Source organism: Neomonachus schauinslandi, chromosome 6 (assembly GCF_002201575.2).
Source record: "Neomonachus schauinslandi chromosome 6, ASM220157v2, whole genome shotgun sequence".
Lineage (NCBI taxonomy): Eukaryota > Metazoa > Chordata > Mammalia > Carnivora > Phocidae > Neomonachus > Neomonachus schauinslandi.
The window spans coordinates 51529006-51554377 of NC_058408.1; the positions used below are offsets into that span (position 1 = coordinate 51529006).

General features: G+C 48.4%; 1 protein-coding gene across 1 annotated transcript in view; it reads right to left on the minus strand.

Annotated features, from left to right (window-relative positions):
* Nucleotides 1–20638, minus strand: part of TNN (tenascin N) — a 46126-nt gene extending 25488 nt beyond the window's left edge. The window contains exons 1-7 of the mRNA XM_044916400.1: nt 20233–20638; nt 18624–18998; nt 17853–18116; nt 14587–14772; nt 13254–13343; nt 3826–4089; nt 24–287 (exon numbers count right to left, since the gene is read on the minus strand). Of these exons, the coding sequence (XP_044772335.1) occupies nt 24–287; nt 3826–4089; nt 13254–13343; nt 14587–14772; nt 17853–18116; nt 18624–18998; nt 20233–20638 (1849 nt within the window). The remainder of the gene's footprint in view (nt 1–23; nt 288–3825; nt 4090–13253; nt 13344–14586; nt 14773–17852; nt 18117–18623; nt 18999–20232) is intronic.
* Between the last annotated feature and the right edge of the window lie 4734 nt (nt 20639–25372).

Sequence of the window (25372 nt, forward strand, 5' to 3'; positions counted from 1 at the left end):
ATTGACCATCTTTCTCTTGTTACCTGTTGGGGCCTTGGTGTCGACCTTCTTGCTCTCCCGGGTCCCCTTCTGGGCCCACACCTGGACCGTGTACTCCACACCTGGCCTCAGGCCCGTCAGGACAGCGCTGCTCTGCTCCTTCCCCACAGATACCTCCCTGGTGTCCCCATCGGCAGAGGTGTAGTGCACCATGTACTTGTCGATGACAGCTTGCACCGGGTCCCAGGAGACGGTGGCCGTGTCCTCTGTCACCCGGTCAGTGGCCAGGTTTGTTGGGCTGTCAATTTCTTTAAGAGAGATGAAAGAATGTAGCATTTACTAACTCTCTAGTTCCTGAAAGGCCAGCACATACACAGACAAAATGATGATCTTGACAAATTTCAGAGTCTGTTCTATGCCAGTGATTGGGATAACTTAAGGGTTTAATTAAGCAAGTGGTCTGAAATTCCAAGAATGAGCTAACAGCATTTAATGAGATGTAGGGTTTTCAGACAAGTGAAAATAGTCTCAGCTCTATAAACTTTACCCAAAAGTAGTCTTTGGATTTGGTTTTCATACGCAAATTTCTCCTTTACCCTGTATTTATACAATATACTCTTTCAGTTCCTGACTCCTTGTACCTGAAAGCAATTATACTTCAATAAATCTCTGCATCAGCTCTAATATTTTCTTTGGGAAGAAAAATATCCTGGAAGTAGGGAGCTGTCAGTTCTTTCCACATAAAACATTATGTCTGCGGCCAGAGAACCAGAAGACTTAAACTGATGGTACTTGAGGTCTGGGCAGATAAAAATAATCCGCCTTGCAGAATCTGTCTGGGTTTCTATGCAGTTAAATTGGGTTGGAATCTGGGTTCCACTGTTTCCTAGTTGCTAACTTGAGCAGACTATAAACCTTAACTCTAGGTCCCCTCACCTCCAGGAAGGAGGAAAGAGCGGTACCTACCTCACAGGTTAGGGGAAATCACAAGTGAGATATTCATATGGTAAATGCTTAAATATAAGCTCTTTGTTATTACAAGTGCCATTTGAGGCATGAAATACCCCTTTCTCCTTAAAATGTGAACCCCTTGAGTCAGAAATCCAAGTAGTGGTGGTGCATGACTAACATGTCTTTATATTCCTGTTTCAAAAACCAAGTCCTCAAACGTCTGAGCTTTCTGTGACAGCAACTGCATTTCCAACCTAGGCACCACTGCCGGACATCACAGCCAGGCCAGGTGGGCGGAACACACACCCAAGGGAGACAGCTCGCCTAGGGGAGCACAGAGTTCCGAAAGCACTAGGGACAGGGGACATAGAAGGAGGAGTTTTGCTCTGGGATTCTCATCCCTCACTACTCCATTCTCATAGACCTGGCCACCATCAACACCACTTAAGATTATTAAGATAATTGCATATTAAGATAAGACAGAAAAAAAACCCTGTCCTATTCTTATACCCCACGCCTTTGCATATGCTGCTCCCACAGCTAATGCCCACCCAAGGGTCTAGACTCTGCTCCGTTGTCACCTCCTCCTACAGCCTGCCATGACCCCCTCTCCCATCCCAGTCTGTGCTAAGTACCCTTTTTTCTGGTTCCCACAGTTTCCAGGGACATTTGTGGACTCTAAAAATAACATAACTCACTACACTTTATCTTTTTTCCTTGTCTTCTCTACCCACACGGGTGTGAATGCCATGAGCACGGACTATGTCTTCCATCTCTGTACCCCCAGGGCCTAGCTCTGTGCCTGACAGTACCAGCAATGCCACATCCCAGTGGCCCCCAGTAATTCTGGGGTGCTAACTCACACCACCCCTACCTGACAGAGGGGAAGATTCTTCTCTATTCCAACCTCTACCATCTTAAAAAGACTGACCCGCATGCTTCCTTTTCACAACACTCAAAATCCTACTAAATGGAAAGCCTTGTGTAATATAAACCAGGAGGTGGCAACCTACAGCCCATGGGCCAAATCTGACCTGCTGCCTTCTTTTATAAAGTTTTATTGAACACAGTCCTACCGGTTCATTTACATATTTTTTTTTAAAGATTTTATTTATTTATCTGACAGAGAGAGACACAGCGAGAGAGGGAACACAAGCAGGGGGAGTGGGAGAGGGAGAAGCAGGCTTCCCGCCGAGCAGGGAGCCCGATGTGGGGCTCGATCCCAGAACCCTGGGATCATGACCTGAGCCGAAGGCAGATGCTTAACGACTGAGCCACCCAGGCGCCCTGGTTCATTTACATATTATCTGTGGCTGTTTTCACATCTCAGTGGCAGACCTGAATAGTTGCAACACAGACTACATGGCTGGAAAACTGAAAATATGCACTCTCTGGCCCCTCACAGAAAGTGCTGACCCTGCCTTTAAACCAATCTAGATCTCACCATCCTTACTGGCAGCTTCTCCTTCCCCTGGAGGAGATAAGGCCCACCCTGACCCAGGAAGCTCCATGCTGTGAAATCCATCAAGGGCTGAATGCTGATTAACATTTGCTATGGACTGAATGTTTGTGTGTCCCACCCCCCACCCCCCAACTCCTATGTTGGAGCCCTAACTCCCAATTTGATGGTATTTGGAGGTGAGACTTTTGGGAGATAATTAGGTTTGATGAGGTCATGAGGGTAGGTCTCCCATGATGGCATCCATGCCTAATAAGAGACCTGAGCTTCCTCTCTCTGCCACATAAGGGTGTAGGAAGAAGGTGGCCACCTAAAAGCCAAGAAGAGGGCCAATAGCCAGCGCCCAGATCGTGGGGCTTTCCAGCCTCCAGAATTGTGAGAACTAAATTTCTTTTGTTGAAGGCCCCCAGTCTATGGTGTTCTGTTAGAGCAGCCCAAGCTGACTGGGACACCTTGTAAGAAATAATCACGACTGTCACCTACATAGTGCTTGGCTATGTGGCAGGCACTTCCATGAATTAACTCATGTAACCCTCCCAATAACCCTATGAATCAAATACTCATATAACCTCTTTTATAGACTGAAGAACAGAGGCGAAGTGACTTACCCAAAGCCACTCCGCTAGTAAACGGCAGAGCTGGGATTAAAACGTGGACAGTCAAGCTTCTGAAACCACATTCCTAACTAATTATCAGCTTCTCTGAGTGTCTCTATACTAACTGACTGTCCAGAACAGAGACCAATCTATAAGTGAATCCTTTTCTATGATTTCCTGTCAAGTGTCTGGAACCTCAAGTGGGCTCCGGGATGAGATTGCTCTGAATTCAGGGACAGGAGCAGAGGAAGCTTTAAGCAGAAACAATGTCTGGGATGTGCCCCTCCCAGCCCCCCAGCCCCCTGCCATCTCAGGACATCTACAAGCCCAAGCTGAGCAGAACAGCTAGGTGAAGTCTGGGGACGGACCCTTCTGGTTTCTGGAAGCTTCGAGGCAGAATCGGTACATTTGATGACTGTTGACTCAGGATGCAGACCATTTCTGTGGTCTGAAAGAGAGTTCCTGATTATAAGCCAAGTGCCTGTAAAGCCTCTGCAAGCGGAGATAAGCATTCAAATTCACTGTCAGCCAAATATTTTGAGTTTTAATGTCCAAAAAAAATGAAAATTAGGAAGTGTTACTCTGCTCTGAGAGAGTTGCACATGGAATTCTAACCCAAACAAGTATGACTTTGTGTGTAAAATAAAAAGGCCGGTTTCTTTTGTTCAAAGTTAAAATGGGAAAAATCATAATTGTGAAATTTTAAATTGCTTTTGCAACCCCCTTCCCCACCTCTGCAAGCAGAAGAGCTGATGTTGGGTGGGCATCGGCCTCCTGATTCACGAATCCGCCTTCTCCCTGCCATGAGGAAACCCGTTTAGGCTCCCATCCCTCCATTACCTGTGAGGGCATTGGTGTCGGCCTTCTTGCTCTCCTGGTTGCCCCTTTCGGCCCACACATAGACTTTGTATGCCTCTCCTGGCTTTAGGCCCGTCAGGACGGTGCTGCTCTGCTCCCTGGGGACCGCCATGTCCTTTGTGTCCCCATCAGCGGAGGTGTAGCGCACCACGTACTTATCTATGACAGCCTGGACGGGGATCCAGGAGACCACTGCTGTGTCTTCTGTCACTCGATCAGTGACCACGTTGGTTGGGCTATCAATTTCTTCATGAAAATATGAGAATAAAAATTAGAGAAAGACATTTGGTTGGTCAAGATCACAGCAGCTTCAAGCTCCAGTTCATCCAGGTGACCTAGTTCCACAGTCCACACATTACAAGAGGGTCTCTCCATCCTCTGTGACAGGTGGACAACTGCCCTCTGCTTGAACCCTCGGCTGAGGAACCACCCCCACCCTGAGGGACCAAACAATCCCTTCCATTTTGAGACCACTGAGCACACTAGACATTAGTTCCCACAAATGTAGCCACTTAAGTGGAAGTCCTTCCGGAGGCACATAGAATACACCTCATGCTCTTCTGGGAGACCCTCCAGCAGATGTTCAAGAATAGCTACCATTCTCCTTCCTAATTCTCCTATGATCAAAACACCTTCATCTCTCCAAGTATGCACTTGCAAGTTACTAGTTTTTACATTGTTCTATCATATCCTGCCATACCGTATCATATCATATTATACTTCCAAATTGTAGTTTCTAGAACTGGCACATTTAGATTGGTCCCCTTTCTTTCCCTGATCAGGGAAAAAAATCCCCAAAACTCAGTCCATTCATTCAGCAATTCGCTGAGCATCCATTCCATGCCAGGGAATATAATGGCACTCACGAGTCACCAATGAACAAAACCAGCAGAAATCCCTGCCTATGCAAGACTGATGTTCTAGAAGGACCAACCCAGAACAACATGTCCTCTGTGTCCTGGACACCGTGCTCCTCAATAACATATCCTCAGACCACAGCCTCAGAAAATCCCTATGCTTTTTCACACGTGTCCCTGTTAACCCAGGGGTTCTCGACCTTTGTCAACACTGGGCACCTACTAGGTACCACCTCCAGAGAGTTCATTTCAGAAGGTCTCAGATATGTGCTGGCATCTCTGCTAAAAAAAAAAAAATATGCAAAACTCAGCAGGTGATTCTGATGTACATCAAAGGTTGAGAAACTCCATATTAAACCACATCTTTCCCACTTCTTCATATAAAATGTATTTCCTGAACCCAATGTTTATTCTTGTTATATTTTATCTTATGGACTTCATTCATAATTTAGTCTTTCACTTAACATGCTGATTTTCCTTTCTAGCTTATCATTTACAAACCTAATAAGTAAGCCATCTGAGCTCAGCAGCCATCAAGGTCACCAACGAATGTGCCTCACGGAACAAAGCTGAGGCACACCCCAAGAACCCTGCCTACGTGCAGATCTATATCCTTTTGGGTAAAGACACACAAAACAGCTTCTTACTCTCAGAAATTCAAGCAGTTTTGCTTCTCACCATCCTGTTCTAGTTCTCCTGGCCCAGGATTCTCTAGCAGAAAAGATACAACTTTACATAGCTGCGTTTTTTCACATCAACTAGAATCACTTTCCTGGAGCACAATGGCAGTGTCTTATGTGTGTGCAAAGAAATATGTTCCATCACCAGAGGCTGTGCATGTTTTATTTAATAAATCAACTGTCATTGATTGAGCATATACTAAATTCAAGGTGCTTTTCACACATTACTTTATCAAACCTTGTAGTAATAACTCAAGGCATTTATCAGATTCCCCATGTACTAGTTTGGAAAATTAACAATAGTGATCATTTTTTGAGCACTAATTGTATACCAGGCTCGGAGAGGTTAGATGACTTAGCCAAGGTCACTTTGCTAGTAAATGATAGTCACTTACACATTCTACACACCTTCCCTGAACGCCTAGTTGGAGCCGGGAATTCAGTTTTACTCAGTTATAAATTAAAGTGTGCCCCCCACCAAAAAAAAAGATATGTCAAAATGCTAACCCTCAGTATCTCAGAATGTGGACTTATTTGGAAATAGGGTCTTTCTAGAGATGAGCAGGTTAAAATGAGGTCATTAGAGTGAGCTTAATCCAATATGCCTGGTGTCCTGATGGAAGAGGGAATTTGGACACAGAGCCAGACACACACACAGGGAAGAAGATATGAAGACACATGGGGAGAAGCCAGCCATGTGGCTAGAATGCTGCATCTATAGGGCAAAGAATCCAAGGATTGCCAACAAATCGCAGAAGCTAGAAGAGGTGAGGAATGATTTTCCCCTAAAACCGTCAGAGAGAGCACGACCCTGCAGACACCTTGATTTCAGGCTTCCAGCCTCCACAACTGGGAGACAATAAATTTCTACGGTTTTAAACCACCCAGTTTTTGGTACTTTGCTACAGCAGCCCTAGGACACTAATACAGTTGACCCCTGAACAATGCAGGAGTTAGGCCCCTCAATTTTGCTCAGTTGAAAATCCACCTGTAACTTTTGACTCGCTAAAAACTTGACTGATAACCTACCGTCGACCAGAAGCCTCACCAATAATAAACATTCGAGTGACACATATCTTGTATGTTATATGTGTCACAGACTGTATTCTTACAATAATACCTACTTTTTCTTAGTTTTTTCAGGATTTCTAGGCTATGTGGTTTGTCTGTGAGTTTTTCCCAATTGTCACGAATCTCAAAAAAATTCCAGTGTATTTATTGAGAACAATCTGCACATGAGTGGACCTGGCAGTTCCAACCCATGTTGTGTAAGGGTTAACTGTATAAGCCATGAACAGAATAGACTCTCTGCTATAGAATTTACATTTTCCTGAAGGAGACAGACGATAAACAAGTAGTGATGGTATTAGGAAGCTCAATAAGGCAAGATAGAGGAATAGAAAATGCTGAACAAAAGACATCTGTGAGCTTAGACAGGGAGGTCAGGAAAGAACTGGCTCACCAGGAAGGGAACATCTGAACAGAGACTGAAGTGAAATGAGGCAGTGGACCACATACAGTCTGGGAACCTCATTCCAGACAGAAGGAGCAGCATATGTAAAGGCCCTGCTCCACATATTCAGGGAACAGCAAGAGGCCAGAACATCTAGACAGAGTCAGTGAGGGAGCTGAGTGCTGGAGGTGAGACCAGGGAGGTGAGGGGTGAGTGGACCGTGGGCGGCCTCCAACAACTGTGGCTTTTGCCCTGAATGAGATAAGAAGCTTCTAGGGGTTGGCACAGAAGAATGGCATGACCTGCGCTATCAAAAGACCCCTCTGGCTGCCAGAGAGAGTAGGGGTGTAGTGGGTCGAGAGTAGAGGTCACCTGGGAGGCTGCCCCAACAGTGGGAGAAGACAGGAATGTGGACCAGTGTGTCAGGGATGAAAGTCATGAGAAAGGTTGGATTGGGGAGATTTCAAATGTATACTTGTCAGAATCTGCTGATGGAGTTCATGTGGGACACAAATCCATCCTTCCATCCATCCATGTTATTTTGAGGCCTGAGCGATTTGCAGAAGGGGGTGACCCTTTACAGAGATGATGGAGAGATCTGAGGGAGGGCAGAGTTTGCAAAAGAAGGTGGGGAGAATGGGACCAAGAATTTGCACCTGGACACTTAAAAGTGCTAGAGCCAAGATGTGAACCATTCCTATCTGTCAATGCACCTCCACTTTCTATGTCCCCCGAGCAGCACTATCACCAGCCTTTTCTTATGGAAATAAGAACTATAAATAAATAAAATCAAGTGTGATCTGAAAGCTTCCTGCAATTTGAATCCAGCAGCAGCAGGGAACTGGAGCTTGTCGTGACAACTGGAACAGGGAAACAGTCTTACACTGTTGCTTTTGGGAGACAGGCTGGGCCGATTGAGCAGTACAACAGGGAGCAAACAACAACAGGGCCACGTCCTGGGCCTCTGGAGGCTGGAGCAGGCTCTCAGAGGATGCTCAGGGTCCGGTGTACACAGGAGAAAGAACTCTTTCCCCACCCTGCTCCCCTTTCTGTGCAAAGCATGATTCTGCAGAGGACAGGGAGGGAATGAAGACAGCCTCCAAAGGTAACAATGTCAATCTGGGAAACCAGTGCTGACTTGGGAATGGGGACATTTAGAATGGAAAGTGAGGATGGGGAAAAAGAGGGCAAGAACACCCCACAGTCCTGCCTCTTAAAGTCCCTGGTCCTCGTTTGCAACGACGTGGATGGAACTGGAGGGTATTATGTTGAGCGAAATAAGTCAAACAGAGAAAGACATGTATCATATGATCTCACTGATATGAGGAATTCGTAATCGCAGAAAACAAACTGAGGGTTGCTGGAGTGGGGGGTGGGGTGGGAGGGATGGGGTGACTGGGTGATAGACACTGGGGAGGGTATGTGCTCTGGTAAGCGCTGTGAATTGTGCAAGACTGTTGAATCTCAGATCTGTACCTCTGAAACAAATAATGCAATATATGTTAAGAAAAAAAAAAAAGAAGAAGAAGAAGGTAGCAGGAAGGGAAGAATGAAGCGGGGGAAATCGGAGGGGTAGACGAACCATGAGAGACGATGGACTCTGAAAAACAAACTGAGGGTTCTAGAGGGGAGGGGTGTGGGAGGATGGGTTAGCCTGGTGATGGGTATTGAGGAGGGCACATTCTGCATGGAGCACTGGATGTTATGCACAAACAATGAATCATGGAACACTACATCTAAAACTAATGATGTAATGTATGGGGATTAACATAAGAATTAAAAAAAAAAAAAAGTCCCTGGTCCTCATCCTCTCCAAAGTGAACCACATCTGTACAACCCATGGTCCCAGCAGTGCCCCTCACCACCCCTCCCTGGCCCAGATCAGCGCTTGGCACCGTAGCTGCAGGACCCCCAGCACAAGCCTCTGCCTTGTGGGGTCAGGGACCTCTGTGTGTGCAGCCCTCTCAGGATCCACCATGCCCACGTGAGTGTAACCAGCCCTGATGCATCTTGTTCCCTCAACAGTCCCAGAGCACTTGAGGGATGGAGAGCCAGGAAAGGCATCTTGGCCATGAAGAGTAAGAAGGTAGGAAGGAAAAACAGAATCCTCCCATGCCAGGGTTCTAGAGACCTAGCCCAGAGAGATATGACTTCTCCAAGGTCATAAAGCCAGTTAGAGGCCTGGCTAGCCTGGAACTCAGGACTCTGCCCTTTCCCTCAATCCCCTAACCACACCACCCTGAGCCAGAAGGAGGGTCTTCGTGAAGCACTCCTCTCTGTGATAAATCTAAGGATGGGAACCAGACACCAAGACACAGAAGCAGGAGAGCCTCAGTGATGGGATCCCGATGATGGGCCACATGGCTGGAAGAAGCCAGCTGAGCAAGACCAAAGCCTCTCTGTCTGCCAAGAAGGGGTGCGGGGATCATAAACAGTTTTTCCAAGGAACACAGCAGTAGCTGCAGACGGCTGGCTGAATCACAGATGAGTCACAGCGGGAACCTCAATGAGGAGACAGGCTCTCCTTCCCAGTCCTCAACTTCTTTCCCACCTGCTGGACACTAGCAGCCCTGATGGGACCTTTCTCGGGGCCATTCAAGGTCAAAGACTTAAGACAAGACTTGGTAAGTAGACCTTTGAGTTGCATGTGTTAGAATAAAGGGCATCCCCACTTCAGAAGATCTACTTTACAAAACTGAGTGGACAGAAGAGGCTAATTAAGGGCTCTGGGCACATCGGGAAAGTTTATTCCACTTTATAATGAGATTTGCCACCGGGCTGGGTAGGGCACTGCTGTCCTAGGTCTGCTGGAACACCAGCCTCACATGTCCCTGTTCCAGCCCATGGCCTCAGGCATTCAGAATAGCTTTCTCCATTCCCAGTGGCTACTTCTGAATCACCCAGTTGGCATAGTGGAAAATGGCACAGCCAGGATCTAAAATCTACAGGGATATGGGCTTGGGGGCAAAGATGGAGGTTAGGGCCTTATGCCCCTAGTTTGAAAGTGAGATCCTGGAAGGTGAGGCCTTCCTTCGGACTACAGCAGCCAGGCGTCCCCTCACCTTGCTTCCTCAGGCCTCCCCTACTGCTTTCACTGTGGCAATAAAATTATCCCAAAGACCTCACTTGTAGAGAATGTGCTCAGAGATCAACCTCTCTTCCTGCTGTCCTCTAGCTTTGCTTCTGGAAAGGTTGTGATTTGATCCCAAGCAACCCTCCGTTCAAACGCCGCTGTTCACTAGTTCACCCTGATCTCCTAAGCTGTGTGGGCTTCCATTTTTCTCACCTGTAAAATGGGAATAATAATGCCTGTAATGCTATTATAATGACAAAGATAATGTGTACGGAGCCCTGAGTACCTAGAATATAGGGGATACTCAAATGATGAAGATCATTATTATTTTTCAGCCACTGGGTGTACGTGGGTGGCTGTGTGGGAGGCAGGAGCTCTGAATGTTGACAGGAGTTCATCTTGCAACATGAAGGAGTTTAAGAAGGAAAGTTTTAGGGGCTGGGCCATTGCAAATGCAGCAGTATGTTTGGAAGGCAGTAAAAAGAGAAAAAGATCCAAAGAGAGGCAAAACTGCTATTTCACGGCACTGTCAAAGGGAAAAGTTCTAAGAAAATTGTTAACACGTGACTATGCGAGGCTGTACATTCTGCTGGGCATGGGAGCTGGTGGGATTATAACAAAGCAAGCAGGCCTTTGTTCTGGACTCACCACAGAAATGCATGAATCATGGAAGTTATGAAAACACTTATAATAATATAAAAAAAAAAAAGAGGGACTTTAAGCTCATTTAGTCCAACCTTTCCTTTTACAGATGAAGAAACTGAGGACAAAGGGGTAGCATCACCTCTTAGTGGCCTGCCCCTCCTGTCGTTGGATGTGGGGTGGTTGGGAGGGTCTGGCAGCGAAGTTCAGGGCCCTTTCCCCCGAAGACACTGGCCTGGCAGATGCTCGCTGCTCTGAAGTTGACCTGCTTCTGGAAGTCGCTTCAGTGCACTCTGAGTGTCTTAAAGGGTGAGAATTTTCAATTGACCGCTTCCCTTTCGTGGATTAGTTCCACTGAGTGACTTGTTAAATGAAAAATACCTGAACTGTGTCATTTCTTCCCTGCACATGGTTATGCTGTTCTTAGATTCCAATGTCTTTTTCCATCTCAGGCAATGCAAAATATTTGGAGAAAAGAGAGATTCTTCCCCCCCCCCCCCCACTTAAATGAATGAACAGTCTAGCCAGGTTTGAGAATGTTTCCTGACCTCAGAAATGATTGTGTCTTTTTTTTTATGTTCGTTGGACACATGACACAAATTTATTTGCTACCCAATAAAATATCCCATCCCACTTTTAGAATATAATTGACAATAAAAATGCTTCTTGAGTGCTCACATTCTAGTTGGGATAACATATTTGAAAGGTTAACTAGCAATTCAAGGCCATGTGTGATTAAATGCTCTAAAAACTCAGAGGCAAAAACAGTTGCTCTTTAATGTGGTCCCACAAGGCCTCGGTGGAGAGGCTAAGGTTGGAGCTGAGCCTGGAAGGATGAGTGATCTTATTGCTATGAGCCTCTGAAGGGCAAGGACCAGGACTTTTCATCTTTGAAAGAATCTAAAGGGACGATGTCTCTAGTGCCCAGCAGTACTCTGCAATTAGTTTTTGTTTAATTAATTGATAGCTTGAATTAACTGAATTCCTGATTGAATTAATGGATAGCTAGAGATAACCGTAGAGGGTTTCCTAGGCTGGCATAACATGAAAAACCCATAATGCAGAGATAAGCCTTCTGTGTTAAGAAACCCCGAAACAGAGACACCTGGGTGGCTCAGTTGGTTAAGCACCCGACTCTTGATCTCAGCTCAGGTCTCGATCTCAAGGTTGTGAGGTCAAACCCTGTGTTGGGCTCCATGCTGAGTGTGGAGTCTACTAAAAAAAAAAAGAAAAGAAAAGAAACCCCAAGAACAGTCCAGCATCAGGGAGGTTTTCCATTGGGAAGTAGGAGTGAGGAGAACAACAGCCCAGGATGGTCAGATCCAGTCCGAAATCAATGAGGAGTCACAGAAATTTTTCTAGTTAGGAGGTAAACAGTAGGAGAATTAGCCAGAAACAATGGGTGAAAAGGTAAAAGTGGGAGGAACTTTAGTTTTGCGTCCACCAAAGCGGATATCCTAGGTTCAAAGCCCAGCTCTGTCATTTCTTAGCTAGGCAATTCTGAGTTTAACTTCCCAGGTTTTTTTGTTGTTGCTTTTTTTTTTAAGTGACTTAGAAATAATACTAGGACCTACCACACAGTTACGGTGAAAACTAAATGAGATCATTTATGAGAAGTACTCAGTTAGCATAATGCCTGATGCATAGGAGGCTCTCAATGAATTCACAGCTAACAAGAAAGCCACCGGAAACAAGGAAGTCCTTGCCATTTTCCACCCCACTAAAAGTTTTTACCAGTCCACCACTCAGGCAGGCTGCACAGTCTGTATTGTCTCATTCCTAAATGAAGTTATAGCTTTACTTTTACAACTGTCTGACTCTAACTTTCACACTACAGATAATGCGATCTGTTAGGCAACCAAAATAGCGAATTCCATTCCTGCACCATCTCACCACCCTGGCTAGCTCCTGCCAGGACAGAATCGTGTAAAGAACTAAAACACGTTTCAAGGAAGTCTCGAAATTCAAAGATCCCTTCTTGGCCGGCTTCAAGGACTAGCCTTCCCCCAGTGGCATTATAGTCTAGCTCACCGGTTCCCGACTTGGGTTGGCAAGATCTCCACCATTGCAGGATGATGCACCGTTCCACACGGACTCAAGCATTGGCTCAAAACTCAAAGCTATGTGGACTAGCTTGCACATATGACTACAGGGATTTCAAATTATTTTCTGATTCATAAATTACAAATCTATCGTCAAGTGTTACTGATTTATAATGTCTGTCATTATATATGTTTTCACAGTCCACAGATGTTCAATATACCACTGCTCCCATATGAGAGTCTTTAAAATCTTTTGACATTTTAAAGCAGAGTGTTTGAGTGTGATCATCAGGGAAAAAACACAAGAATAATGGGGAAAAAATTACAGATCACCTGTCTTAGGTAATAGGGAGTTGTGTGCCTAGGTCCAAAATAATGAATAAAAATAATACAGTGATAAGAGCTAATAAAATAAGAAGAAAGATGTCAGAAATGGCCTTTCCCCTTGACTCCGAGATCCTAGGGGAAATTTTCAATGGTAAAACACATTTCAAATAGGAAAAGTTTCCTTCCCTTCCCCAGCCCTACAACATAGATGTCAGTACACAAAGAGAATCTCTCTACATACAAATCCCAGAGTTTTTATCCAGAGAGGAGTCAGCCAAGAAAAATATCAGAAAGCAAACTGGAGAAATGTTCATAGTGCTTCTAAATCGCTCCTACCTGTCTTGCCATTCAGGAGAATCGGTTTGCCCTCCAGTTCTCCTTTCATGGGAACAACGGTGATCTTATATTCTGTCCCGGGCTGCAGACCTGCCAACAAGCAGCCAGGGCTCGGTGAGTTCGGGCTCCAGACCCTTGCCCCCAACCCTGCTCTCCCCCAGGATTTCCCTCATGAGGGGAGGTGAGGGGCTATTCTTCTCACCCGAAGATAAATCTAAGGCAGAGGAAGAGTGGCGGGGCCAGTGGAATACAAAGCGTCATCGAGGGGCTTACGGGGGTGCGGGGGGCCAGAGTGGATGAGGTGAAGGTAACAGAGCTCCTTTCTTGGGCTGCCAAGCACTGATTTCCCAATTTTATTTATAGCCCAAGTGGTTTTCTGCCCCCAACAATCCTATTCCCTCAAAAGTTTCTTTCCGCCTCATTGTAATAATTAGCCTAACTGTATTCCATTATTTTCTTCTTTGCTTGGCCCTTTTTTGTTTGTTATTTCTCTGCAGCAGTGGTTTGAGTAACTGTTCTCTGTGGCACAGAAATCCAGACTGTGGCAAAGTACGGGCAGAGAGCAGCGTGTGGGAGGCACACACACTGCTCTCCGCTCCGCGGACCCTGGGAACCCCAAGATGTCCTTCCAAGATGGAGCTCACAGAGTGGACAGTGGAGGAGGACTTACCCATGGAGCTAATAAGGCTCAGGGACCCCTTCCCTGCACGGGCCACCTCCAAGGATATTCACTTGGGTATTCATGATTGTGTATTATTTTCCTTAAAGAGAGCCCTGAAAATTCTCTAAGCTTCAGGAGTCACAAAATGTGATCCAGCCCTGCATGGCCCTGTTTCCTTAGTGGCCATCAGATTTCCAGCTCTCAGCAGATAAACTAGGTCAGTTGGGACAAGGACCTCCCCACCCAGGCCTCCCAGCATCACTCCTTCCATGCAGCATGCCTAATAAACCAATCTCTCTCTCTCTCTCTCTCACTTCCTCTCTCTCTCTCTCTCAGACACACACACACACATTCACACACACAGACACACAAACACACATACACACAGTTCTCCCAAAAGGAATGTCTGTACCAGCATATCCACCCTGAGACACAGACAGGGTTTTCAAGAGGACATTGGGCCTATAATCTGTCAACCAGGTGCTCTGAGATTCCAGAGTCAGCTCTGGGACCCTAGAGCACAGGTCTGCAGGCCTACAGACTGGGCTCTTATCTGGGAGTTTCCAGGGTCAGAATTCAAAGTGATTCCTAGGGCCCCAGGACCCTCTGTGCACACTGTCCCCACCTCATCATCCACAGCAAATGTCCCACATCCCCAGTGTTGGCTCTTACCCGTGATGTCATATCGGCTCTTGGGGTCACTGCTCTTGGGCACAGTGACCTCAGCCACCTCCTGCCCTGTCAGGGGGCCATACTGCAGCTTGTAGTAGTCCACCTCGGTCGGGGGGTTCTCCCACTCCACATCAAGCGAGTTCTCAGTCTCATCTGTCACCCACGCACTGCCAAGAACGGCAAGATCTAGGGCAGGGGTCAGGGAAGGCAGGAGAGAGCAGTGAAGAGCAGAGCTCAGGCAGGTCTGGAGCAGAACGTTTGCTACCGGGTCAGTGCCCTTCCTTGACACACTGAGAGCATGCTTCAGCCCAGGACATAATCCTTAACAGGTGTCTTAAAACCACCAAAGTAGCAAATAAACTGTTGGCTCTCACATTATCCATGGAGGACAGACTATCTACTGGGAAAGCCTCCTCTCTCCCATCCCATCAGATGCCATGCTGCCTTCCCTATCCAAGCCGCCATGGGCCAAGCCCTGGACCACACTTCTCCAACCAGCCATCCAAACCACCGGACCCACGGGTCAGGCTGCCCTGAATGAAACACACCCTTTAGCTGCAGAACCCTGCCCTCAAAGACTCAATCCCAGGAGGAGAAGCTCAGCTTCTCCCATGTAAAGTGTGGGGAACGCATTTGAAATTTTCTGGAGTATAATACTGATAATACAACCAGTGTCTTCCTCCATCTCCCAAATTACAGCTCCTTCCTTGCCACTCAAATTCTCCTACGAAGACTAACCCTAGGGAAAACTATAAAATAGGTGAATTTTAACTTGGTCCTTCTGAGTATCTTTCCTGCGCCTTCTACCACAGTTTAGACCTGGTGACCTCAGCTGTCCAACCTGTCCAACCTGCAGAGGAGAGTTATTATACCCATCTATTCATAGTCAAGTAATAATGGCTAAATGTTTATCCCTCCACTTGGAAAAAAATGAAATTATAATGATTCATGCAAAGGAATGGATCGCTGATGTGGCTCCAAGGGAAGAACTTTTGGGTGGTGGCTGGGGAGGGGACTGGTTTTTTGAGAGCACCGTGAGTTCCAAGGGCCATATCTAACGGCCATACCCACTGGATGTCATCTGACCCGAAGTTTGAAGCCACCAGGCTCTCAGCCTTGCCCCTTCCTTGGTCACATGCCCACCTTCACCACCTTGGTGGTGCTCCCTAGATGCTCCCTAGGCTGGCTGACCACTTGTCAAGGACATGGGACAGAGAATTTATGTATCAGGCAGGGGGTGAACTTGGTGCTCTTAAGGTCCCTCGGGTCTGAATGTTTCTGATTCACTCTCTTATGAACAGAGAACCTCACAGAGCCTTTTCTCTGAAGAATTTCCTCCCACCTACTGGCTTCCATCTGCCAGCCTCCAGGTTCTTCCTTCAAAGATGGGAATTCCTTAAGGGAACAGGTCAAGAGGTCAGTAATGAAAGTGACTCAAGGACCATAGAAGGGTCCTCTACAGCTCACAAGTGAAAAAGCAGAGACTTAATGAAAATATTCAAGATTATTATGGGGATAAGTGTCTCTTGGACCCAGGCTCCCCTGAGGAGCAAACAGAATGGGTTTAACATGAATCAGATTAGATAGAAAGACAAGCTTTACAGTTGCAAGATTTTCCAAGCCCCTAGCGCAGAAGCCAAGAGGGGTTACTAAGACTTTCAAAACAGCTGTCTCTGCTCTTCATTGGGAGGCTTTGGGCACTGGCCTGTCTAGAGACAGAGGCAGCCACAGACAAAAAGGGGGAGCTGGCCTGGTTCTCTCTAGTCTGCTCTTTCTAGATAAGGTTCACTAAGTTACCAGTCATGGAGTTAACTCCCCTTGATGACAGCATGCAAGCCAAAGCAAACCCCTGCTGCCTTCAACTTCCCCCAAATCACCCAACACAAGCCCCAATTCTATCCCAGTCCTTCCTAATGCTCTTACTGAGATACCCACAACCCCTGTGCTGTGTTGTCCCACATGCCAACAGTCAATAAACCCAACCTGCTTGACTCCAGCAGTGTCCTGAGGGGTCTATGGCTGGAGGGGATTGATAAAGGCAATCACAAATTATACACCCAGGATGACAGGTCTCTCATGGCCCTTTCCAACATGGAGCCATCCCTATCCTCACCACTGAACAGGACAGGCAGCCTGATGTTTCTGCAGAGACAACCATGTGCCCAAAAGCCCAGCCATCTGGGTGTCCCTGGATCTCTCCCCAGGAGTTTAGTGAAGGGTGGAGGCAGCTGATTTTTATCAGCATCTAGAATAGTGCCTGGTACACAGTAGATGTTCAGTAAAATAAGATGAGTGAATGAAGGGATCAGAATCACTCAAATAACTAGGTTTTTCCAAGCTCTTGAAGATCTAAGTTGCTTGAAGAACTTTCATGAGAAAACAAGAATTTCTAAACAGTAAGCAGTGAGGCTTGTCTCTCCAAACATTTTGGTAACATTTGGTGGTACACTGGAGACTCTGTCCCTCCAGATCCATCCTTTGTCCTGCTGTGTATCCCAGATTATGACCTGTATGAATTGTGTTAAATCAGATCCCCTTGCCCTCTGGCTTCTTGTTACGTTCAGCCAGTAAGTTACCAGAATATCAGAGGGCAGGATAGAGAATTTAGGCAACTGATCTCCTTCCCTCCCTCCCAGTGAGGCCATGGTGGACCGCCTGCATCTCTACCCAAAGTGCCTCCTCAGGCAACCCTCTCCTACAGCTCTTTTTGGGTCCCACTACCAATTTCCATCCCTCCCCCTTCAGAATGGGGTGGATCCCCACTGATGCTAGTCCTAGAGTACTTCACCAGCCAAATCCTACCCATCCATGCCTCTTCACTAAACTGTCTTCAATTACGCTGTTTACTCTCTCTCTTTCCTGCTAAGATGAATCTGATACAGGTGGCTTCAGCAAATCTCCAGCCATCATCCCACCTCCAACTTGCTGAATGGCCTCAAAGCGTCAGTGAGGGCCTGGGTGTACAGGTATACTCCTTGGCTGCTTGTGTGTGGCTGCAGGGCAATCAGACCTTACTAATCTTAGGCGCGGAGAAGACCCCTTGAGCCCCAATCCAGCAGGCTCTATTACTGACTTGCAGGAGCCGAGAAAAGGGAGCAAGAACTGAGATTTTTCTCCAGAAACCAGGATTGCAACAGCTACGCTTTTCAACTGCCAAATGAGGGCAATGTTCTGAGTAGTAGAAGGGTATTTGTGGGAACAATGGAAGAAAACATTTAAAATGGGGCCTTTCCTGGGAAACCTGAGGCATCCCACTGCTTCCTCACCTGTGGTAGCAAGTAGATGCTGTGGGCCGCTGGAAACCTCTTTCTTCACGTTGCGCAGGGTAACTATGTACTTGGTTCCAGGCTGCAAACCAACGATGTCATAGGTGTGCTGCTCCTTGGGCACTTGGATCTGCTTCCCAGAGAGCTCCTTCCCCAGAGGGTAGTAGCTGAGGAGGTAGTGGTCCACCTCGCTAGAGGGCTCCCAGCTCACCAGTAGGGAATCCTCCCTGCTCTTGAGCAGCTGTAGGCCCTGGGGAGCCACCACTATGCAGAACAGGAAGAGGAGAGGAGAGGGTGAGGAAACAGGGGTGGAAATGCATAACCAACGTGTGGTCACCGAGCACCTACTATATCCTTAACACTGGCGGCAGGTTAGAGCACACAGCGCCTGTGTAGAGCACCACTCTGGACCCCCCCCCTCCACCCCCGCGGGAAGTTACGTGGTTGGGAGTTAACACCGACTCACACACCCCCAGACACACACACTCACACACATACACACAGCGCCAGTAGATCACAGAAGACCACCGGTTCTCAAACCAGCAGCATCAGGATCATCTGGAACTGGTTATTGATGCAAATCCTCGGGCCTCACCCCAGACCCCCTGCCTCAGAAACTTCGGCTGACCCAGCAACCTGTGTTTCACAAGCCCCCCAGGGCTTCCGAGGTGGACTAGAGGCCGCGGCCCCGCGCAGGACCGGGTGTCATGATGGCTAAATGGCGCCAGCGCGGGGCAGGGAAAGGAGGGAGTCGGGCCTCTCGGCTCTCACCCTGGGCGCAGTCGAGGCCTCTGAAGCCCTCCTCGCAGTAACACTCGCCCGTGTCGCAGAAGCCGTGGCCGCTGCAGTCACCCGGGCAGCGGCGCTCGCTGCAGTCCTCGGACGTGAAGTCCTCGTGGCACCGGCAGACGCCGCGCACGCACGCGCCGTGCCCGCTGCAGTCGTCGGGGCAGGCGGGGTAGGCGCAGTCGGCGCCCACGTAGGGCGGCTCGCACTCGCAGAGGCCGGCGGCGCAACGCCCGTGGCCACTGCACGCCCCGGGGCAGGCGGGCCGCTCGCACGCGGCACCCTCCCAGCCCTGCTCGCAGCGGCAGGTGCAGGTCTCCGGCGAGAAGGTCCCGTGGCCGCTGCAGTGGAGGCTCCCACCTACCAGCAAGAGGAAAGCAGGCTGAGGGGGAGGGCCGGCGAGCGGGCTGGCCCGGGCTGGGCCCCGCACAGTGCGTTCTTCGGAGGGCAGGGCCCAGGACGAAGATAGAGGTCTGCCCTTTCCAACCTGGGCCAGACTCTGACCTGTGACAGCTACAAACGTGTCCTGCTTTTACGCCCCCAAACGCCACGTGAAGTCTCTCCCCTTTCCCGTCTCATCCAAGCGCTCAGGTGAATTCTGGTTCCCTCCGTTCTAAATGGTGGTTAAGTATTTAGGACCTAACTATGAAGACGCCTGGACTGCTGCAGCTCGGGGTCAGCGCGCCATTTTATGCTGAGGGGCAGGGCTCCGGGGGTGGGGGGTGGGGGGCGGCTGGCAGGTGAGATCCAGGCTGCCTGGGAGCAGGCTGGACCTTAGCAAGGCTGGGTCCTTGGGAAATGAGCCCAAACTGGATCCTGGAAAAGTGGGCCTGCAGAAGCTACCCAATAGCCCAGTCACACTATGGGGTTGAGGGGTGGGAAAAGGGATCCCCCAGGCTCCCCTCTCTAACCCCCTGGCCATCAGCAGCCCAGCTCCTGCTTCTCAGAACACCCTCTTTCCTTCCTAGACATTTTTGCCCTGGAGGCTCCTCCGCAGCAGTCCGTGCTGTGTCATTCATGGCCGTGGCCCTGGTGCCCAGTTGTCCCTCTGGTGTACAGGAAGTGCTCTCAACGGTAGCACTTCCTCCAGCATAAACAGGTATGCCAACATACCCCTCATTATGATTTGGATCCGCTTTGCTAAATATCTACTATGGGCCTGGAAACTTCTGTATAGCACCTGTAGTCCTCAGAACTGGACAAGTTGATAGAATTATCCTAATTGGGCGGTTTAGAAAACTTCAGGATTTTACCCAGAGTCACACCACTAAATAGTGACGAAACTGGGGCATTTGTACCCAGTCTCGTCTAGCTCCAAGGCCGACCATCTTTCCTCTCCTTCCCACTGCTCCCTCTTCTGGTGGAGATTGGATTCACAGGTCAAAGAGCACCCAGGAGCGTAAACCCAGGAGTCCGGACTCACGGTAAGCGTTGCCGGGCCCTGTCTACCGAGGCTTGCAGATACTGCCTGGAGCTAGTGCCAAGGACAAGACCCCCCACCCGCCCCAAGAGTGAGGTGGGAGCGCACCAGACTCACAGAGAGCGCCTGGCACGTAGCATGGTTTGTTGAATGAATACCAAGTGGCAAACTCACCAGCAGCTCCTTGGCAGCAGCGCTGGACATCACACTTGTCCTTCATCTCCACCATCTCCTCCTCCAGCTTCTTCACCCGGGCCAGGAGCTCTTGGACGCTGCTTGCTAGTTCACAGTCCTTCTGTGGCGTCTGCAGGCGGATGTTGTGCCTGAAGATGATGTTCTGTTCCTCAGCCTCCCCTGGGGCCAGGAGTGAGGCCCCGTCATCACTAAGGGGCTGAGGGTCAGTCTCCACCTGGACCAGGGCGGACTTGGGCACGTCAATCTTGTAGGTGTGGCTGACAGTGACCTGTTGCTCCTTGTCACTGCAGCCGTGAGGTTCAAGGGTGGCTGGGGCTGATGCCACCAAAAGCACAGAGCCCAATAGGAGCCCCAGGGGGAAGCACAATGTCCCCTGGAGACCCATCTCGGAGAGACAGGGAGCAGAACCTGTAGGAGACCTGTATCCAGAAAAGATGCAAAAGACAAGCCATGGGGATTTGCTGATGGAAGTTGGCCTTTTGAATGGATTCTAGGAGCCCACAGGAGGCTGAGAAACCAGCAGAAATATTTCATCCTGTAGGTCCTGAGGATCCAAACCAAATGTTTTGTTCCTTCTCACACATTGCCCAATCCTGCCTCCTGTCTTTGCTTACACTGTTCAGTACCTGGGAGACCTGCCTCTTCACCTCTTATTCTATACTCACCTGACTAATAAAAACAACTGTCTCCTATGAAAGGCCTACTGTGACCGGGCTTCAATCCCCCCATCCCTAATCTATACCACGCTCCTAATATTATCCCATCAAGACCACCTAGAGAACAACTGCACATAGAGACCTCTCCACTGTGAGAGGCAGCGACAATGTGCTGGAAAGACAAGTCAGGTCCTAGGTGTCTAGCCTTGTGAAGGGTGCTTATCCTGGCGTTAGCCTCCTCTCGTCAAGTGGGAATGGTCACACCTGTTTCACCACATTATATGTGGACAGCACTTCATACCATGCCAGGGACACAGGAGGTGCTCACTGAATGCTTGAGGTTTTGGTTTTAATCAACTACTGAGTATGCTTTCCTTTTCCTTCTCATTTTTTTTTATTGTGAAGGATGACATTTATCCTGAAAAGAGCACACGACAAAAATGGTATCATTTTAATGAATTGTTATAAAGGCAACCACCATGGAACCACCACCCAGCTTCAGAACTAGAATGTTGCCAACATCCTAGAAGCCTCCACAGGCCCTCATCTGATGCTGCCTCTTTTCCAACTCGGCAGTCAGAGTCAGCAGAACACCATCAAAAGGAGTGGACCGGAGCAAATAACTCTGTTGGTCATGAAAAGGAAGAAAGCATCATTAAACCCAGTTTTAATATTTTGTAAAATCTTTGATTTCTGAGAGTCAAGATTTATTTAGTATGAAGAAGTAGAGGATGAAGGTCCCTGGCAGAATTATCGTTAAAGATAACAATAATAATATTATTATAACATTACCTGTTATTTATCAAGTTGCTGCTTTGTGCCAGGCATTGCCCAGGGGCGTTAACCCTCATAATTAATCTTCATCACTGCCAAGTGAGATAGATTAGTGCTACTTTGCTTATCCTGGGTGAGCAAACAGATGTGCAAGGCAAAGTCACTTACCAGGGGCTGTCCAACTAGTAAGTGTCACAGTCGAGATTTAAAACTAGGTCCGACTGATTGCAAACCTGTGCTGGCTCTGCATCCATATGACCTTCTGATACAAATAACACATGAGCACAGTATATATACCTTTCCTATGTCATTCCCTCCTTTGGGCAGACGCCCTGGGTGTTTTACCCAAGGGATGTGCTACCACTCTGAACTAAACCATGCAGCACCTAAGGAGAATTCTTCTTCAGGTTACCCCTTTGCTCACTCCTTCTTAGTTCTTCCTATAATCCAAAGCATGCATTATTGATGATAATAACTGGGGCTCCTGGGTGGCTCAGTCTGTTAAGCAGCTGAGCCTTAATTTTGGGTCAGGTCATGATCTCAGAGTCATGAGAAGGAGCCCCAGGTCAGCCTCCACACTCAGTGTGGAGTCGGCTCGAGGTTCTTTCCTTCTCCCTCCCCCCTGTCCCTCCCCACCGTTCATGTACAATAGATAGATAGATCAATAAATCAATCTTTTTAAAAAAATTATAATATCTCACCTTTTCTGAGCACTTACTATGCCCCAGGAACTGGACTCAACATCTTGCAGATATAATGGAATGGTCAGTGAGCCATTTCTTGTCATGGGATTTGGACAGTGGGTAATAAGGGCCCACACATTCTAAAGAGAGATGCTTTACTGAAGCTTTTCTGGGAGCCGGTTGGTTTGAATAGAAGGTGGAGGGCAAAGAGACCAGTACCTGCCTCTTGCCCAGAGGAATTCAGAGGTGGGAGTTTGCCTGGAACAGCCTGCATAGCAGAGATTGGAGGGAGGGTATGGTGCACCCCAGAGTTTGGGGAGACGAGAATATGGAAGTCCTGCCATAGGTCAATGCCACATATATAAGGCAGCTGGGGGCCAGAGCTGAGGTGCAGCCCCGTGGCTCCGCAGGAGTGTGCTTCCCCAGTGGGCAACCCACGGGAGGAAGTGCCCAGGGGGTAGAAAGCAGACTGTCTGAAAAACCCACAACAGATTCCCACAAGAGGGGATGGGTGGAGCCAGCAATGGGAGCAGCTAACGAAACAAGGGTATCCGATAACTAGAAGGAACTGTAATAGCTCTAACTAGAAAAAAATCCCTTTTCCCTTCCCTTCTGACTCCCCTCCCTGCCTCAGTCAACAACCTGGGGAAGCCAGATGCAGCCAGGCAAGTTGAGGGAGGCAGTGGGGGAAGGAAGGCACCAGGCCCACTAGGGCCCCTGCCCTCCCGCTCACCTGCAGATCCCTGATCCCAGATCAGGTCTGAGCTGGGTGGGAAGAAAACATGGGGCCGGGATAGAAGACCGAGGCTCTCCTATTGGGATAGAAATGCCCTTCACAGAAGGGTTCTCTTCCAATACTAAAAGTGACCAGGAAGCTCTAGAATCTGCTTGGGATTTTTGTCAAAGGAATAGGGGGCAGCTGGGGGGCGGGGGGAGATTGAGGAGGGCCAGTAGAGCGAGTTGGAAGACAGGTATAGGGTAAAAATAATGATAGTTCACAGTTGCTGTCCTCAGAAGTTCAACCCCATGATAACACAGTCACACATAGCTCTGTTCCTTCCCCAAAGCGGGAACTGAGACTCAGGGGCATCAAGCAATATGTCCTTGGTTATACAGCAAAAGTACAAAGCTGCAAACTCAGTCTGCACAGTGTCCACTAACTGAGCCCTTAACCTCCCCCACTCCAGCACTTCTGTCACCCCCAATAGCCACACACACTGATCTCAAAGGCAACCTCTTTGTATGGAGTTTTCACTGTCCCAAATCCCCTTCCCAGGCAACAGTGGAGCTAGGAAAATGGGCTCGGACTTCTCTGCCCATTCCTGCCATCCAAACCCTGCCCCCACCCTATGGCTCCCTCTCTTCTGAGATGCAAATGGAGTACAGATGGCTTTTTGAAGAAGTTCTGCACGAATGCAAAACAGCCGCAGACTCCTGCCATAAACTGCAGCAAGGCTGCACGAAGCCCAGTCTCACTGTGTTTGTTTTTGGAAGCCTAGAATATGAGAAACCCCAGAAGCCCTCGTAGGAGCCCTCAGGGCCGCCCGTCCTTCTGCCGCCTGTCGCTCGTAACAAGATGTCCTCGCTAATTGCAGCCTCTTGGATTACCCGAGTTGAGCTCAGATTTCCCTGGGCAGGGTGATTGTTCGAAAGAAGATGGGAGGGAGGCATCCTCGACCTCGCACTTCTGTCAAGTGTAATGAGCGAGAGGAGAAGCCTGCTGGCTTTCCTTCCAACACGTGGCAGGAGAGACTTGCCTGGTGGAAGAGCATAGGGAAGGGATGACCTCAGCAACGCCCCTGGGACACACAGCCGTCTGACCGCAGACAGAGTCCGTCACAGAGGGGGCGGACAGGGCAATAAATGTCACCCAGGAAAATGCAGGAGAACTTCCCAAGTGGGCATGATTTTTCTGTTGAGGAATCACTTAGTAAATGCTGTGGGAATGTTTGAGACAAAGGGTATTTACTGGCGTGGAATGTGCCTGTGGGAAGCCACAGGAAACCAGGTGTCCCCCAGAAGCAGTCTCATTAACTCCGATCTTGTCTTTAATTCTGACTGCAGGAAGGGGATGTGGGGAGGTGGGGGGCAGAGGCATATTAAGACTCAGGACAAAGGCTGCCTGGCATGGCCTTTTCGAGAAAGGCTCTTTGAGGTGTGTGCTCCTGATCATCAGCTGGACGGCTGGTCCCCCTAGTTCTGCCCTGAGAGACACACTGATGTCACAGGGCTCTACATCGGTGCTCCATTCATTCTCTCTTGATGGCCACATCCACCCTTGTGGCTTCAATTTCCAGCCACACACTGATAGCCCCAGAATTTATATGTGGGTTCCTCACCCAGACATCCCTGTCATCTCAGGCATGGCAGTGGCCGTGAATATGTGGATCCCCTCTGTGTCTCCAGTCTCATAGCACAATCCTGGCCAAGGTAATATTTGGGACATTAATAATAGCACCTAGGTTTTTCGCGTGTGTTTATCAGATGATGGGGACTGTGCCAGGCACTTTATAAATGTCATTCTCCCTTAGTCCTCACAATCCTGAGAGTCTATTGATATCATTAGTTGTTACAGGTGTTCAGAGAGGTTAAGGAGCTTGCCCAAGGGCACACAGTTAATAAGCAGCAGAGCTGAGACCAAACACCAGGTCTGTCCACTCTCCTTATCTGTGTTCTTCATCTCTCTGCTATATGTACTGCCCCAGATTAAAAAAAGCCAGTGAGATTACAACATGTGAATAAGAAACCAATGTCCTCTTGCCTATCATATTTAAGAGAGGGGTTCTCCTGAAAATAAAAGAAACTCAAGGCTTACTGGGTGCTCAATTCAATCTGAATTGCTCTATAACTAAATCCTATGCCTATACTTCCTCTGAGCAGTGCCAAGTATGATCTCCTAGAAAGATAATTAGTTTTCCCCCAACAAGGAGGTTAAATCCTGCTCGCTTCTCATAAGATGTGGAGAAGTGCCTTCCCAAGAGACACAAAGCAGCCAAGACTTCTGTC